Source organism: Anopheles arabiensis, chromosome 2 (genome assembly GCF_016920715.1).
Source record: "Anopheles arabiensis isolate DONGOLA chromosome 2, AaraD3, whole genome shotgun sequence".
Taxonomy (NCBI): domain Eukaryota; kingdom Metazoa; phylum Arthropoda; class Insecta; order Diptera; family Culicidae; genus Anopheles; species Anopheles arabiensis.
In genome coordinates this window covers 29,417,684-29,431,848 of record NC_053517.1, presented here as the reverse complement: position 1 = coordinate 29,431,848, position 14,165 = coordinate 29,417,684, and the positions used below count along the sequence as shown (strand labels likewise).

Below are 14,165 nucleotides of genomic sequence, written 5' to 3'. Positions count from 1 at the left end.
CGCTAGACACGTTCTGAATGATGGCTCTAGCCCGAAGAGCGATAGCATCAAGCACTCCCGGCGAAGGTGGAACGCCTGCGCACGAGAAGCTCGATGTACACACATGGACGAGCCCTTTTCCGAAGGCGTCATCTTATCGAAAGTGAACGTCAAAACAAAACCCTGCGTTGCGGTACATTCCACACCCCAGCAGCATGTCGTCCGGCGTGTCCTTATAGCATGGGAAAACTGGGCCAATCTTCGGCAGGAGCATCAGGAACATTCGACTGCGTAAAAGAACATTTATAGGCAGGAGTGCGGAACATTTTTTTTTGTTTGCCGGTCTTTGTTATGTAACATATTGATTAAGTTTTAAAGACTCCACATGGTGTGATCAAAAAGGCAAAAACCCTTAAAGGAGAATGGGCTATTTTCGTTCACTAAATGAAATAAATTAAAATGTCTATTTACAGCACCAACTTTGCATGACCTTGAAATGTGTTTTTACGTGTTGATTTGTTGTTCTTCCACTACGAGAACTTAAAACAAAGCACCTCAGAATGCATCATCACATCCGCTCAAGCAAACACCCACAACGCGCTTCCGTCTAACGATTGGCGGTTGTACGCTTAAAATAATCAGGGCATATGCAATTAGTTTTCCTTCGTACGACCCTATCCAGAACAGGGGACGTCCAGTACGTAATTTGTGCGCTACACACACTCACACATAGATCACGTCGAGTTTGTTGTGTAGCAATTATGGCTAAGTACCACTCCGTTTCCTTATTTTTGCGCGCCACATTCATCGCGGTGTAGCAAAATGTATGAAATAGACAGACTTTTTTTTAATATTTCAAAGCCATTTGTACAATATTTGTTTACGAATGAAATCCACAAACATAACAACAAAATTTACTACCCTTGTGTTGAACTCATTAGCGCCAAGATCCAACGAGCGGAACATTCGTTTTAAAACGATTGCAACATACGCATCCCACGCGACCACGCGTTCATCTGAAGGACCTACGCGACTAGGGGTCTTCAGTTTCTTCTCTTTGCGTTGGACTACAAATATCTTCAACATACAAGATACCATGGTTACGATGCTTCGCCGTTCTGTGCTGCGGATTCCTCCCTTAAGGGTTACTATGATGCGAGTGAGCATTCCAATGGCAGGAAGATGCATCATCACCTGAGACAACACGAAAATCGGATGGCATTGAGATTTAGAAAATGGAAGTCAATTTCTCGAACGCTTAAAGATTCTCTAAAAAAAAATGCACTCGAAGGCACGATCAAAAAACGGGCAGTACAACAATGTAAGAAAAATCAATCGCTACAAAGGTTACAGCATAAATCTGCGGCGTAGCTTTCACGATATGATTCCACCGAGTTCCACGCACCGAACAACATATCTCGTTCGGGGGTCACTCGACACCTTCGTCGACCCTTTTGGCCAGTTTTTCCAGTTTTCGATGCAACGGGGTTTTGTCTTACCTTCGCTTCTCTTTGACGGGCTTCCCGGCTTTGCCCGTCGTGTCCGCCGGTTTCGTTACAGTTTTCGTCATCCTTGGGCACGGCAGTTCCTTCGCGGGAATTGTTGTTTCTGTTCCTTCCACCCGGCAGAAGAGTTATCAATTTGCTTCGTCGTCGCTTGTCTAAAAGAGCCCCTCGGGTAAAGGAATTTTCGTTTCAAAACAGCAAGTTAAACCGCGCAAACACAGACACGACACGGCTTTTTCCACTAATGTTTTACAATTATGCTAATTGAGACACAATACTTTCACGCTCACACACACACACATACAAGGGCATGCACACAATAAGCATCGACACATACAGGGGTTCTCACTCGCAACGGAACACACGCACTTTTGATAGTGATGTTTCGCTTTGCTTGTGTGTACGATGCGCTTTCACTCGCACTCACGGTATTAGTTTAGTTTCACAATGCACGCCGCACGCACACATACAAAATGCACTGAATTCACTCACTATCTCACAGTTGTGGGCTGTATTGGGGCGATAGGGCCGTGCTTGTCGTGTTACGAAATCACGCACCGTTTTGCTTGCCACCGTCAAAACACCAAAATAAACACACGCACGCACACGATGGTCATTCACATACAGATACACACACACATAGAATACACTCACCAACACTTCGAAACATGCAACACGCGTTTTCGGTATACCGTTTGTTGTTTTTTTTTTCTTCTTCCTTCGATATTTATTCTTTGCACGAGTCACGACGTCACACAGCCACAATCAGCTGCCTCTCGTTCGATGGCCAGAAATCCAAAATAAATCGTTCTGTCTGGCTTGTGCCAATGGTTGTTCGCACCTCGAACGCACTACTGCTCCGCTTGCACCTACTTTAACGAACGGACGGGCACCCAGCAACAACATCGGTTGATGAGGGGGTTCCGGATGTGAGAGTGTGTGCTTTTTTCTTCTACTACTAGTTATGCTGCTGCTGCTGCTGCTGCCATTGACTACTACGCGCGATGATGATGATGCTACGAGCGAGATGTATGGTGCGTAATACTAGTGATAGCTTCTTGCATATGCACTTTGTCTCCGCACGCACACCTCATCGGACCGATCCGCGGAAGGGGAAGGGGAAATTACGCACACACCTTCCAGAAGGTGCTAACCCGAGCTCCCGCTTGCTTGACCGACGGAAATATCGCTGTTAACCCAGAATCTGGCGCGCGCACACACACTCTTCGCTATCGCTGCTGCTGCTGCTGCTGCTACCAGAAGGTTACGCTTGTTATTGATGTGGAGAGGGCAATAGGCAAGCACGGAGAAACAAAAAAAAACCTTGAATATCGCGGCCAAACGAATAGCGCCAAAGCAGCACACATACGCTGCCGTTTGCTGCACGTTTCGGGATCACTGCACTGGTAGGATTTGCACTCAGCACGCGTTCAATAATGCACACATTAACTGATTTTTTCTACGTTTTGCTTTCGCATAGCGCATCCAATATCACTTCCATCCAATCACAATCGCTTTCACACACAGAATCACAAAAACATCCATCTTTGACGAAACAAACGTCAAACCGGGGCGACGTTTGACGAAAACGTCAAAATCACTCGCAATTTAACGAAGGCGGTCCAAATTTTCCACCATCGGACGACGAATGAAAATCTTTTTCGCAATTTCAGTTGTGTGTTTTATTGAAAATAAAATTTCTTTATTTTTATCTTTTTTTATGAGGATGATTCTATATCGACTGAGGTAAACTTTTGACGGTGCACGTTAAGCTTGCAAAGTATGATGAAATCTTCGTATGTTCATCGATTATCTTCTTTTCTTTTACAATAAATGGAACCAAAATTGCTCACAGCTGTAACACTACTCTCTGGCGTATATTATTGTTTGTTCGCTTATACAACTTAGTTCGCTTTTGTCGCTACGGTTTTTGATTCGCTTTCCGCCTTTGCCGGAGGAGGTGCATCGACATCATCCTCCTCCTCGCCTTCGTCGGCTATCATGCTCGCCACACCGGCACCACTCTCCTCATCCTCGTCCTCGTTGAGGTTTTGTTTGTACACACCAGGATAGTTCCGCATGCATTCGTTCATTGTGCTGAACGCTTCGTAGCAATCCGAACCCTTCGGTTGTGCTTGGCTGGAAGAATGGAGAGCATGGTTGGTTTATGTAACACACTTCTCCAGGCTCGGATGATTCGATAAATCCCATGAGTGACATACCTGTAGTGGAAGCAGGAGAATGCTTCCCGGAACTCGTTACCGCACGGACCGATTGCCATGCCACCGAGGCATGGACAGTTCCAGTTGATGTCTCCATTTTCCAGTATCAGTCCCGGTCGCGGTTCCGATTCCGGTAGCTCCACCTTGCTCGGCGTGGCATGGTCCTCGGCGGTGGCAAAGATTACCTTATCCTTGCCGTAGCTTTTGCACAGCGACATGATTCAAGCGACGGTTTGACCGGCAAAGTCTACGTGCGTTTCCACCAACGAGAGCAGCAGGGGCGATGCCTTCTTTACCTGGAAGTTGCAGGGCACTCCTTGGAACTCTCCGATCAGCGTTATGGCAGCGCGGAGCTTCACGTAGAATTCTTTCGGCACGCGCAGGATAATACGCTTTCGCTGTGCGTCAAATTTCAGCAGATCAACCTCAGTTTGGCCACCGATTTCGCCGAACACTTTCGTCAGCGATCGCTCTATGCTGCCCTTCAGGTATAGTGCGGACAATTGGTTCGGCTCTTCAGCGAGTTTTCTACAAGTGACACAAGTGGAAGGGGTGGACGTTTGTAGCAAGTGCCAAGAATGCGGGAAATAGGGAAAATATTCGTTACTTACATTTCAACATCTAGATAAAAGTAGTCACTCATAGTAGTACCATGCTTGAGCGGCGAGAAAATAATGTGTTTTTTTGTTGTTATGAAAGCATGTTTTGTATGTTGTGACAGCTGGTTGTGAAATAGCAACCGGGCTGGCTCATTTCGAAAGCATTGACGTGCTGTCACTGGAATGACGTTTACGTTTTTACAGAGGCAAAGGAACACATTTGAAATGTTCATTATGTTGTTTTACTAGATTTAGTGTAGTTAATTCCTACACTTACAAGCAGTTTTTTTAATTTAACTTTCAAAACTAATTTAAGGTTCAAAACTCTTACACACATCTTAAAGAAAAACCGTTAATTTGTTGCAAGCTACCTGCACCGCAAACAGCTGATTCAAGGCGTGCCGCTGTACACAAAGACCAGACCGCACTCAAATGTAAACAACTTCTTCATTCTGTCCCGTCTTCCACATAGCAATAGCACGCATCTTCCCCTCGGACCTTCAAGCAATTGCCAAAATCATTCGTTAATTTGGAGCCAGAAAACGTTGCTGTTGGTTTCAATACGGTGTGACCTTAAGCATAGGTCAATTATATTTTGGCCCCAGTGCATCCAATGTGAAACGAACGAAGGAGCGGTTTAAGGTAAATCATGTTCCATTCTCACGGGCGTGCCTGCTTGAAAGATTTATTGCAAAGCGTTATCGCGAACGGTGCATGTGTGTCCTATTTTCAGACCATCTGTGTCTGATAAGCGTCCCACCGATACCTGATGTTCTCTAGACATCCAGCGGGGAAATATCGGACCAATGGTTCCATTTGAAGTTGTTAAACATGCATTTCTCTTCATTTACGTTAACCGTCTTTCTGCTATTTTCAGGTATTATTCTACTACATTACCTTACTTCGTCAGGTGAAAAAGAACTGAGCTAAACTAGTAACAATCATCAAGATGCCTTCGGATCTGAAAGAATTCCTACGGCAAGCGGCGATGCAGGTCGGCGCTGGTGGATCGGCCGGTTTCGTAGAGGTGTGCATAATGCACCCGCTGGATTTGGTCAAAACAAGGCTGCAGCTGCAAGCTAGCCCTTCTGCCGGTGCCGCCAAATCCACGGTAATATATTACCCCCAAGCAGCTGAATCCACCGGAAACTGCGGATATTTCATTGAACCGATCTTACGACCCACTCTCATTCCAGACCTACTATAACGGGGTGTTTGATTGCATCCGCAAAATGGCCCGATCGGAGGGAGTGTTTTCACTGTACAAAGGCATCCTGCCGCCGGTGTTGGTGGAAACGCCCAAGCGTGCGGTCAAATTTTTAACCTTCGAGCAGTACAAACGTTTCTTTCTGTTCGGATCGGACAAACCAACGCCCCTGGTAAGCATAACGGGTGTGTTTTTCTTTCCTGCCGACCTTGCTGCTTTACGCTATTCTCTCTGCTTTGAAAGACATTTTCGTTGGCTGGCCTGGGAGCGGGCGTAACGGAAGCTATTCTGGTCAATCCATTCGAGATGGTGAAGGTTACCCTGCAGGCAAACAAGAATAAGTAGGTATTGATAGAAACTATCATTCTAAATTATTGAGCAAAACTATTCACTGCATATCTCTTGCTCCTTCAGGATGGGACAGGTCCCCAGCACGTGGGCCGTAACGAAGCAAATCATCCACGAGTCCGGCTTCGGGCTGAACGGATTGAACCGCGGTTTAACCGCCACCATCGGTCGCAACGGCGTATTCAACATGATCTACTTTGGCTTTTACCACAGCGTGAAAGGGATCGTTCCGGAGTATAAGGTACACATGATCGTCGCGGTAGTGCGCGGTGCATCCCTCTGTTGCACACCGTTTGCATCATCATTGTCTATCGAATGCGTACACATTTGCTACATTCTCATCATCTGTTTCATGTTTCGTCCGCTCTCTAACAAACATACACTCATCCTCCAGCTGCCCTTAGGGTATGGTTAGGGAGAACTGGTAAGTGGGTAGCCATGGTATTTTAATGTCAATGTTGTGTTGTGATGCGATTGTTGTTATGTTATGTTGCTTAGCCCTAACAAGATGTTATGTGCGGTTCGCTTGAATGATTCGCGATGTCTCCCCGTTGCTTTTGCTGCGTTCCATTAGCTTTATGTAATGATCAAATTGTGGTGCATGTGTGTTTCTAGCTGCTTCAGTCCATTCCCGCAATACTCAAATCGTTTCATTTAATCGCTAGTTATTATTAGACTTTAATTTACAAACAACTCGCGATAACGTCACACCATTATTACACGTTGTGCAAAATGTGTCCTGCAGGATCCTGTGCAAGAATTCGTGCGCAAAGTTGGCATCGGTTTCGTGAGTGGAACACTCGGCTCGATCGTGAATATTCCCTTCGACGTGGCCAAATCCCGCATCCAGGTCAGTAGGACAGCCGTATTTGTGTGTGTGTGTGTGTGTGTGCGCGTAGGTCAGCGCACTAAAAATTAGTTTTATTGTGCACTTTTCTTTCCGCCAGGGACCTCAACCAATTCCCGGACAGGTGAAGTACCGTACCACGTTCGGGTCGATGGTGATCGTGGCGCGCGAGGAAGGGTTTGGGGCACTGTACAAAGGCCTCACCCCGAAGGTGATGCGGCTCGGGCCGGGCGGTGCAATCATGCTGGTAGTTTACGACTATGTGTACGCCTTTCTGGACGACTACTTTAAGCAGTAGTTGCGCAACGCACTAGGAGGACAGAGCTAGATCAAAATGGGACGGAACATTCGTAAAAAACAACAACATTCCATTAGATAATTGAAGCGGTGCTTCCCTTTTTTATATGTGTTTTTTTTCTCCGTATTTGAAGCACACTCGGCTTGGTGGTGCGATTAAGATGGTAAGTCGCATTTATACAAAAAAAAAACAGATGCATTTATAAATTACCGGTTTAGCTCGGTAACGGGTGGTTTGATGGGAAAAATACATTTAAAATAGTTTTGAAGTCATATTTTCACAAAACGGGCATTTGAAGAGTATTATTTTTGAAAATGCATGTAGCTTCAAATTTCGTAGTCGTTTACAATAAACCATTGTATTGGTAAATCTTTTACACAAAAAAACGCGATAAATTCACGATAAATATTGAGAAGCGAGGTAAAGTAATGTACTAACGATTGGGTTTATAAATTTATTAAACAATTTGTACAGTTCTGCACTTAACCATCACACTTAACCATTCTTCTACAATTTTCTGATCCGCTGTCGGGAGGGGGAGGGACACCTAGTGTGGTTCTAATTTCTTTCTACACACATAAGCGCTGCTCCGTAATTGATGAGTTCTATTTACAAATGTGATGTGATGATGTGATATCTTTGAATGTTAAATACCTCCCGATCGTTCCCTATCGATCATTCCCTAACGATCACCTAGCGCTAAAAGAGAAGCGAAGACAGACATCCCGCGGTGTTCTGCATTTCGCTCCGCTCCCGAAATTCAGTACCGCTGCGTCCGATAGTTGCCAAACGACTGATGCTGATAGTTGGAGGCGGCCGTTTCCGTATCGTCGTGGTACGTAACAAAATCGTAGTGGTTGTCGTGCAGCTTCACCCGGCTGTGTGATTTCGGCTGCGAGTCGGCACCGGCCGTCGGATAGTACAGCCTGTTATCGTACGCGGGCTGAGTGGCCAGTGGGTAACCCTGACCGTGGTGGACTGGGAGCGTTTGCACCTGGAACGCTTGCGCTGCCAGCGGGTACGCGGTTTGCGGCGGGATGAACACATTGTTGCCAAAGTATTGCTGCATTGGGAAGGCTGACTGCTGGAAACCGGCTGCTGCGGGCCAGATTGCCGGTTGCACGTAATGCTGGTAGCTTACCAGCGGGATCGGCGTCGGTCGGAAGCTCTCCTCCCGCACATCGCTCCGTGCGCTGAGGCTCGCATCGGACAGGCTGTTCACGTCTTCGGGCGCGATGGCGCCGGATGCTTCGGTACTGCCCTCCTGGGCCGGTGCATCCTCCACAGTCACCGGTGCGCTGGTAGCTGGCTCTTCCGGCTCGACCGTGGTTGGGTTTTCCGGTGCTGCTTCCGGCTCGACCGGATCGGTCGGTTCAAGCGGTGCCGGCTCCTGGGTGGTCGTTACTGGCGCTTCCGTAGTCGTGCTGGTCGTAGTGGTTTCCTCTGGCTCGCGCGTTGTACTAAGCAACGATACGCGCGTCGGTTCCAGGGCATCGGCCTCGAACGCTTCACTGTAAGGATTGGCCTGCTTGTGCGGACGATCGATCCACTGGGGCAGATCGTGCTGGAGCGTTGGCTCACGTTCCGCCGACGACGGTTGCTTGTGCTTGGGTGCACTCACGCCGGAAAGCTTCCCGGCCGACGCCTTCAGTATGCTGGTCAGTGGCAGTGCAAACACATTATCCTGCTTCGGTTCCACCTTTTTCGAACCACCACCACCGCCACTGAGGCCGAAAAAGTGTACAAAATGATTAACCAGGAACTGCACCGTTCTGCGGTTTCGGCGCAATGTCAGGTCCTGCTCCTCGGCACGATCACACACCGCACTGGGGATCGCGAGGGCAAACGTTGCCAAAAGGCACAGATACACAGCACACTTCATGGTGGAACACTTTCATGGACCGTTTCCTTAGCCCATCAAATCTAGCAAAACAGCGCGCACACACACAATCACCAATTTCGCGCGGATCACGTCCGTCCGATCCGGAGCACGGTCACAAGTCGACTGATTAAACTACTTCCAGCGCCCCTAGCTTATTAGAATGGTTTTTCGCGTCTCGAGAGCCGTTGTCCATCCGAAATCATTTCACTGGCCCACCTTTTGCCCACCCCGCTGCTGATTCGTTCTGCGCTCCCCACCCCCGGGTCAACCGGAGTCGTCGGAACTTTGATGCTGCCACCAGCAGCAGCACGATCATCAAAAGGCGGCCCCTTCTCGCTTCGGTCGGTCGAGTCGCGTGTGCGAGTTTTGGATTATTTTTATTACTGGCGGGGTTTTTTTGTAGTTGCCGTTGTTGTTGTGTGCACCGCTTTCGACGGAAAGTAAAACCACCGGTCCACCACCCGTAATGTATCATTAAGCCTGTGCCCAGTGAAGTGTGTCTCTGTCGCTCGGTGCGCTTAGAGGACGTCTCGCGCAGCATAAGGTACGCGAGACAGCGGTTGCTGAACCGCGGTAAGGGTGGGAACGGTTTGGCTGGTTCGGTGGTGGTCCACCCGTACGCCCGTACTGAACCCCAATTTCATACAAATTTACACACGATTACTTGTCTAGAAGGTAAAAAAAAGATAATTTTCCATCTCCCTTTAACTGGCCACCGCCGTGCAGAGCAGTGAGACATTATTCTTTCATGTTGCTGCTGCTGCTGCTGCTGCTCAAGAACGGGCGCAGTTTGGGGCGTTTGGGCGTAGGACCGCAAAGTCGAAAGTTGCTCCCGTTCAGGGGGGAGACGACAAGTTCTACATGGCAGAGGGCGACCGGTGACATGCGCGGTTCGAAGTGTGTGCGAGCACATGCAGAAATGCTTCCTCTGCAGGATTGGAGGAGGGTTTTCGCTCTGGTTTTAAAACGTGTTTTATTCCAATACGAGCCCCCGCGCCCGTTCGAACCGTAATCCGTAGAATGTTGTAACGCTCATGTAGCAATGTATCGATTTTGTAACGATTAACTAGTTGGATGAGTTTGCATAGAACCAAACTTTTTTTGGTGGAGGTGTGATCAGAGATATTTGTATTTGGCAATAATGTATGCCTTTCTTTTATGCAACAATTACAAGCAATGTAGGTCAAATGCACTTTTGTACGAAGTTGCATATCGTTCCGGTTGTTGTATTTTAACATATTTGCTATGTTATTTTATGATTTCCAGAGTAATAAATGGAATAGCAATTATGTTGTTTTATGCTGTTTTATTATTGTTTTCACATTAGTATTTCAATTTTCATACCAGTTTTATAACGAAAATATTAAAATTGATCGTATTGTAGTAATAACAATAATAATAATAATAATAATAATAATAATAATAACAATAATAATATTACTAGTAATAATAATAATAATAATAATAATAATAATAATAATAATAATAATAATAATAATAGTAATAATAATAATGATAATAATAATAATAATAATAATGATAATAATTATAATAATAATAATAATAATGATAATAATAATAATAATAATAATAATAATAATAATAATAATAATAATAGTAATAAAAACAATAATAGTAATAATAAAAGTAGTAGTAATAGTAATAATCCTTTCCTTCTGCATACGGAAAAAATGCATTTATATGTTGTTAATAAAAAAAAAACTGGGACGCGTGCTTTCATTCGTTTGACGCACTAGCGAATAATATTATCACCCGAGCAAGCAATTATAGGTCACCAACCACATAAACCTAGCTTTGAGGGATGGCTTTTTTGTTGGTGCTTTTTAACGCCCTATTGCATAAAGCTCCGAGTTTGGAGTAATCCCAAACACACAAGTTCACCAGAAGTAGGTATGAGCAATGCTTAAGTCACTAAGACAGAGCGTCACAGGTTAAAGCATTAAGATAAGATGTCAAACAGTCATCTGGTAGTGATGTTGGAGAATATTAATTACACCATTGCTTTAAACTGGACTTTTTAAGTGTGTGTGTTTTTTTATATCTTTTTCCTGTAAAGTGGTTCTAGTTGCATGCGAAAATACTAAGTCATAGCATCTAAAATGGACCATTCACTTGGGAAACAGAAACCCCTTTGCCCGTACAGAATGGCTTTAAACGTGCAGAATTTAATGAGTTAGCTAGACAACTCGTTTAAAATATCTTTGTAAACTCGTTTAGAAGCTTCTACCACCGTTAGAACGATTATGTGTGCATGGTTTTTTGTTTGTTTGTTTTTAATTGCTAACATTTAGCCGACCAAACAATCGTGACTTAAGACAGTAGTGAATGAACAAAAAAGTGAATGTGGGGCGTTGTGCCAGTATTGAATAGATCCTTAGTCTTACCGTCACCTTCAACGCAGTGCAGCCAAATGGAGGTTGTTGTGTGTGTGTGTATGAGTGTGTAGATACACACTTTGTACTGTATTTGCACATGTGGTGCAGATTTCGGTGGCTTAACTATTGAGCATATTGCGATTATAAGATCAGGCCCCCATAGAGGGCGAATCGAAAGATTCCTTCGGATGCAATGTACGCACAATGTACAAGATAGTATACTTTACGAAGTAGCTTTCGGGCTATCTCGATATGTTGATCGATTCTACTACTTTGTACTAGTAATGTAATAGGATCAATTACTCAAGATACGTTACTCAAGATTTTGGGGCTAACATTTAGTGATTTACTTTTTAGTTTTCAGACCAGACTTTTTTACTATTTGCAAGTAGCCTGAGCGGGAGGGTGGCCTTAATTACTGATTAAAATAAAATTATGACACTTTCGACCACTTAATCAAAGGTGTCAATTCAATTCAATTTTGTTTGTTAACATTTCTACCAGAATAGGACAAACAAAGGCCAGAATATTACAATCATCTATTTTAAAAACCAACCTCGATGCTCGGTAAGATTATCTATGGAATGAAATCATTTACAGCATTTTAAACCTAGCTTGAAAACTGGCCCCCGTCATAAGCAAACCTAAGTAACTTTCCCACCTACCCCGCATCGAACAGTAACACCCCAAACTGTGGGTCAAAGCGACAGCATAAAAACTGGACACGCCGCAGGGGTGGGGCGCGGTGTGATGTGTGATGGATCGGTGCAAGTGCATTGCACGCCGGATCACCCACAGCACGATCTCGCCCCGTCACCACGCGCCACAACTGATCCGGTTTTTTTCTTCTTTCACGCAAATTCATGGTCAACCACCAGCCGCCCGGTACTACAGTGTGTACGGTGGGGAGGCTGCTGCCGTTGCTACTTTTCACCGGTCTGGGCAAATCCCCAACCCCACCCCACTCGACATCGACCGGCACCGTATTGTAGAACTAATTTCGGCGCGTTAAACGTTCGAGATCAAATCAAAACACCGCGCACGATCGTCCCTGGTTGAGTGTTTTTCCCCCCTTTTTTTCATCCCTCCAGCAGCTGTAGGGACCGTAAACGATCATTTTCGTTTATTTATTAAAGCTGTGTTGTTCCGTACCAGCTTAAATACTGGACACAGGTAACTTACTTTCGCGAGGCGTAGTGGTAGCAGAAAAAAAAATCCCTCCAAAATTAACAGAACCGTTCTGTCGCGGCGAACAGTTCTCTTTTTCCGATCACCAAAGCAAGGACTACGGCAGTACGGTGACCCTGAATGCACCGGCCCCATGTGTCCCTCAAGCAGAGCAGGGAGGTAGCCAATCGGTTCCAACCCCGTCGGGGTGCACATGACTCACAGTGTCACGGTGACAACATGAGGTAGATCCGTCCGTTTGGTTTGGGCAGTGGGCAGCGAAAGTGAAAGCACAACGATTTTGCGCACTTTTGGAGCGATCGGTTTTCTTTTTCCTCTTCGATTCCGTGGGGTACTGAACTCGACTATTTGGCAATGGAAGGTGATAGGAAGGTGATAGGGATTTATGGCAAGCGCGCAGGGGTGGGTTTTTCATTTCATTTTTCGCATGGGCTACATTCTTGACTGCTTTGCATGATTTAAATTGTGTGAAGGGGCCTGCGAGCTGCCCTTCGTGGTTGGTAGGGGTTTGTTCTGAGCGGGTTTCAAGGATTCTTAGGCCTCGGAAACCGGGAAACTGTTGCAGTTGGGAATGGGCCCACGTACGAGAAAGGGGTTTGTTTTACTGGGGTTTTTTTTGTCGTTCTTGTTGTCGCTGTCCACCTACAAGGTCTTTTGCATTTTAAAATAGTTAAACACTGATTGACGTGCTGTTGCGAAGCATGCTCAAGGATCATTATCGTCTATTGCATTTTAAGCTCCTGGTAGGAAAATTATTGTGAAAACGATGACTGCAATCGTACGTTGCTTTAATTTGAAAGAACAAATTTACTCCAAACAATAGCTTTGCAGCTCGATCAAATCGGTAAAAATAAAGAAATAATGGAAGTTAAGAAATTTGTAAAACAAATTTGAAGTTACATACAAATTGATTGAGAAGAAATGATAAATACAGGCTTGTTCTGTTTTGATGTTAGCATAGCTCGAACTCCAATGTGATGTTTTCTATACTAAGAACAGAAAACTTGTCGTCGGGATAACTCAATTGCAACAATAGAATGGAATGCAAGCTACAATTGAGCATCAAAATGCAGTAAAGTAACCGTTAAATTCATTAAAACTGTTTTTTTTTATTATTAAACATCATTAAACTTGATGTGCCTTTGTCACGATATTCTTTCTTCTTGTCCTCCTACTAAGGCTCCTTAAACGTGTTACTTGCTTATCCGGCGTTAAACGTGTAAGTACCACAAAAAGGAGTGCTCTAGAATCTGTTATCTAACATTGTTTATTCACATATTTAAGCAGCTGTCAAGATACACCAGTATCACACAAATCTTTTATAAAAAAACCTTCATAATTATCATTACATGCGCAAACAGCGGAATTTTGGGTAAGAGTGTCATAAGGAATGAGAGAGCCACCAAGCAATATCTTCAGTAAAACTTTAGTGGGAATGATCAAATTAGTATACAGAGCGTTTCGTCCCACTGATTAGATGTGCTGTGCCGAAGTTCAGGTAGAATAGTCGATTTTTATCGTTGTTATGTTGTGTAGCTAAATGGATCATCGTAAAGCTGAGAAAAAGATAAATTTAGTCACTGTCACTGACACTGAAAAATCCAGTTTACAAACAGTAATCACTTTTGGGGCAAGAGGTGGCTCACCTTTATTTGGGGCAAGTGGGCCGCTACACTAGTGCCATGCACGTCTAA

The 14,165-nt window shown here is 44.9% G+C and overlaps 4 protein-coding genes across 4 annotated transcripts in view; 1 reads left to right on the top strand and 3 right to left on the bottom strand.

Annotated features, from left to right (window-relative positions):
- Positions 1-3,021, bottom strand: part of LOC120894372 (protein similar) — a 113,677-nt gene extending 110,656 nt beyond the window's left edge. Inside the window, exon 1 of the mRNA XM_040296903.1 lies at positions 1,479-3,021. Within this exon, the coding sequence (XP_040152837.1) occupies positions 1,479-1,549 (71 nt within the window). The 5' untranslated portion in view covers positions 1,550-3,021. The remainder of the gene's footprint in view (positions 1-1,478) is intronic.
- A 312-nt stretch (positions 3,022-3,333) lies between these two features.
- LOC120894374 (mitochondrial intermembrane space import and assembly protein 40-B) lies at positions 3,334-3,951 on the bottom strand. Its single transcript, XM_040296907.1, has 2 exons — positions 3,707-3,951; positions 3,334-3,623 (listed from the first exon to the last, which is right to left on the bottom strand). Exons 1-2 carry the CDS (start codon positions 3,922-3,924, stop codon positions 3,389-3,391), a joined length of 453 nt encoding a protein of 150 aa, XP_040152841.1. The 5' UTR covers positions 3,925-3,951; the 3' UTR covers positions 3,334-3,388.
- Positions 3,903-4,445, bottom strand: LOC120894375 (ribonuclease P protein subunit p14-like). Its single transcript, XM_040296908.1, has 2 exons — positions 4,318-4,445; positions 3,903-4,234 (listed from the first exon to the last, which is right to left on the bottom strand). Exons 1-2 carry the CDS (start codon positions 4,347-4,349, stop codon positions 3,928-3,930), a joined length of 339 nt encoding a protein of 112 aa, XP_040152842.1. The 5' UTR covers positions 4,350-4,445; the 3' UTR covers positions 3,903-3,927.
- Positions 4,446-4,738: 293 nt separating this feature from the next.
- LOC120896464 (mitochondrial 2-oxodicarboxylate carrier) lies at positions 4,739-7,195 on the top strand. Its single transcript, XM_040300598.1, has 7 exons — positions 4,739-4,947; positions 5,183-5,416; positions 5,502-5,684; positions 5,756-5,853; positions 5,927-6,101; positions 6,606-6,710; positions 6,808-7,195. Exons 2-7 carry the CDS (start codon positions 5,255-5,257, stop codon positions 7,003-7,005), a joined length of 921 nt encoding a protein of 306 aa, XP_040156532.1. The 5' UTR covers positions 4,739-4,947; positions 5,183-5,254; the 3' UTR covers positions 7,006-7,195.
- The last annotated feature ends 6,970 nt before the right edge of the window (positions 7,196-14,165 follow it).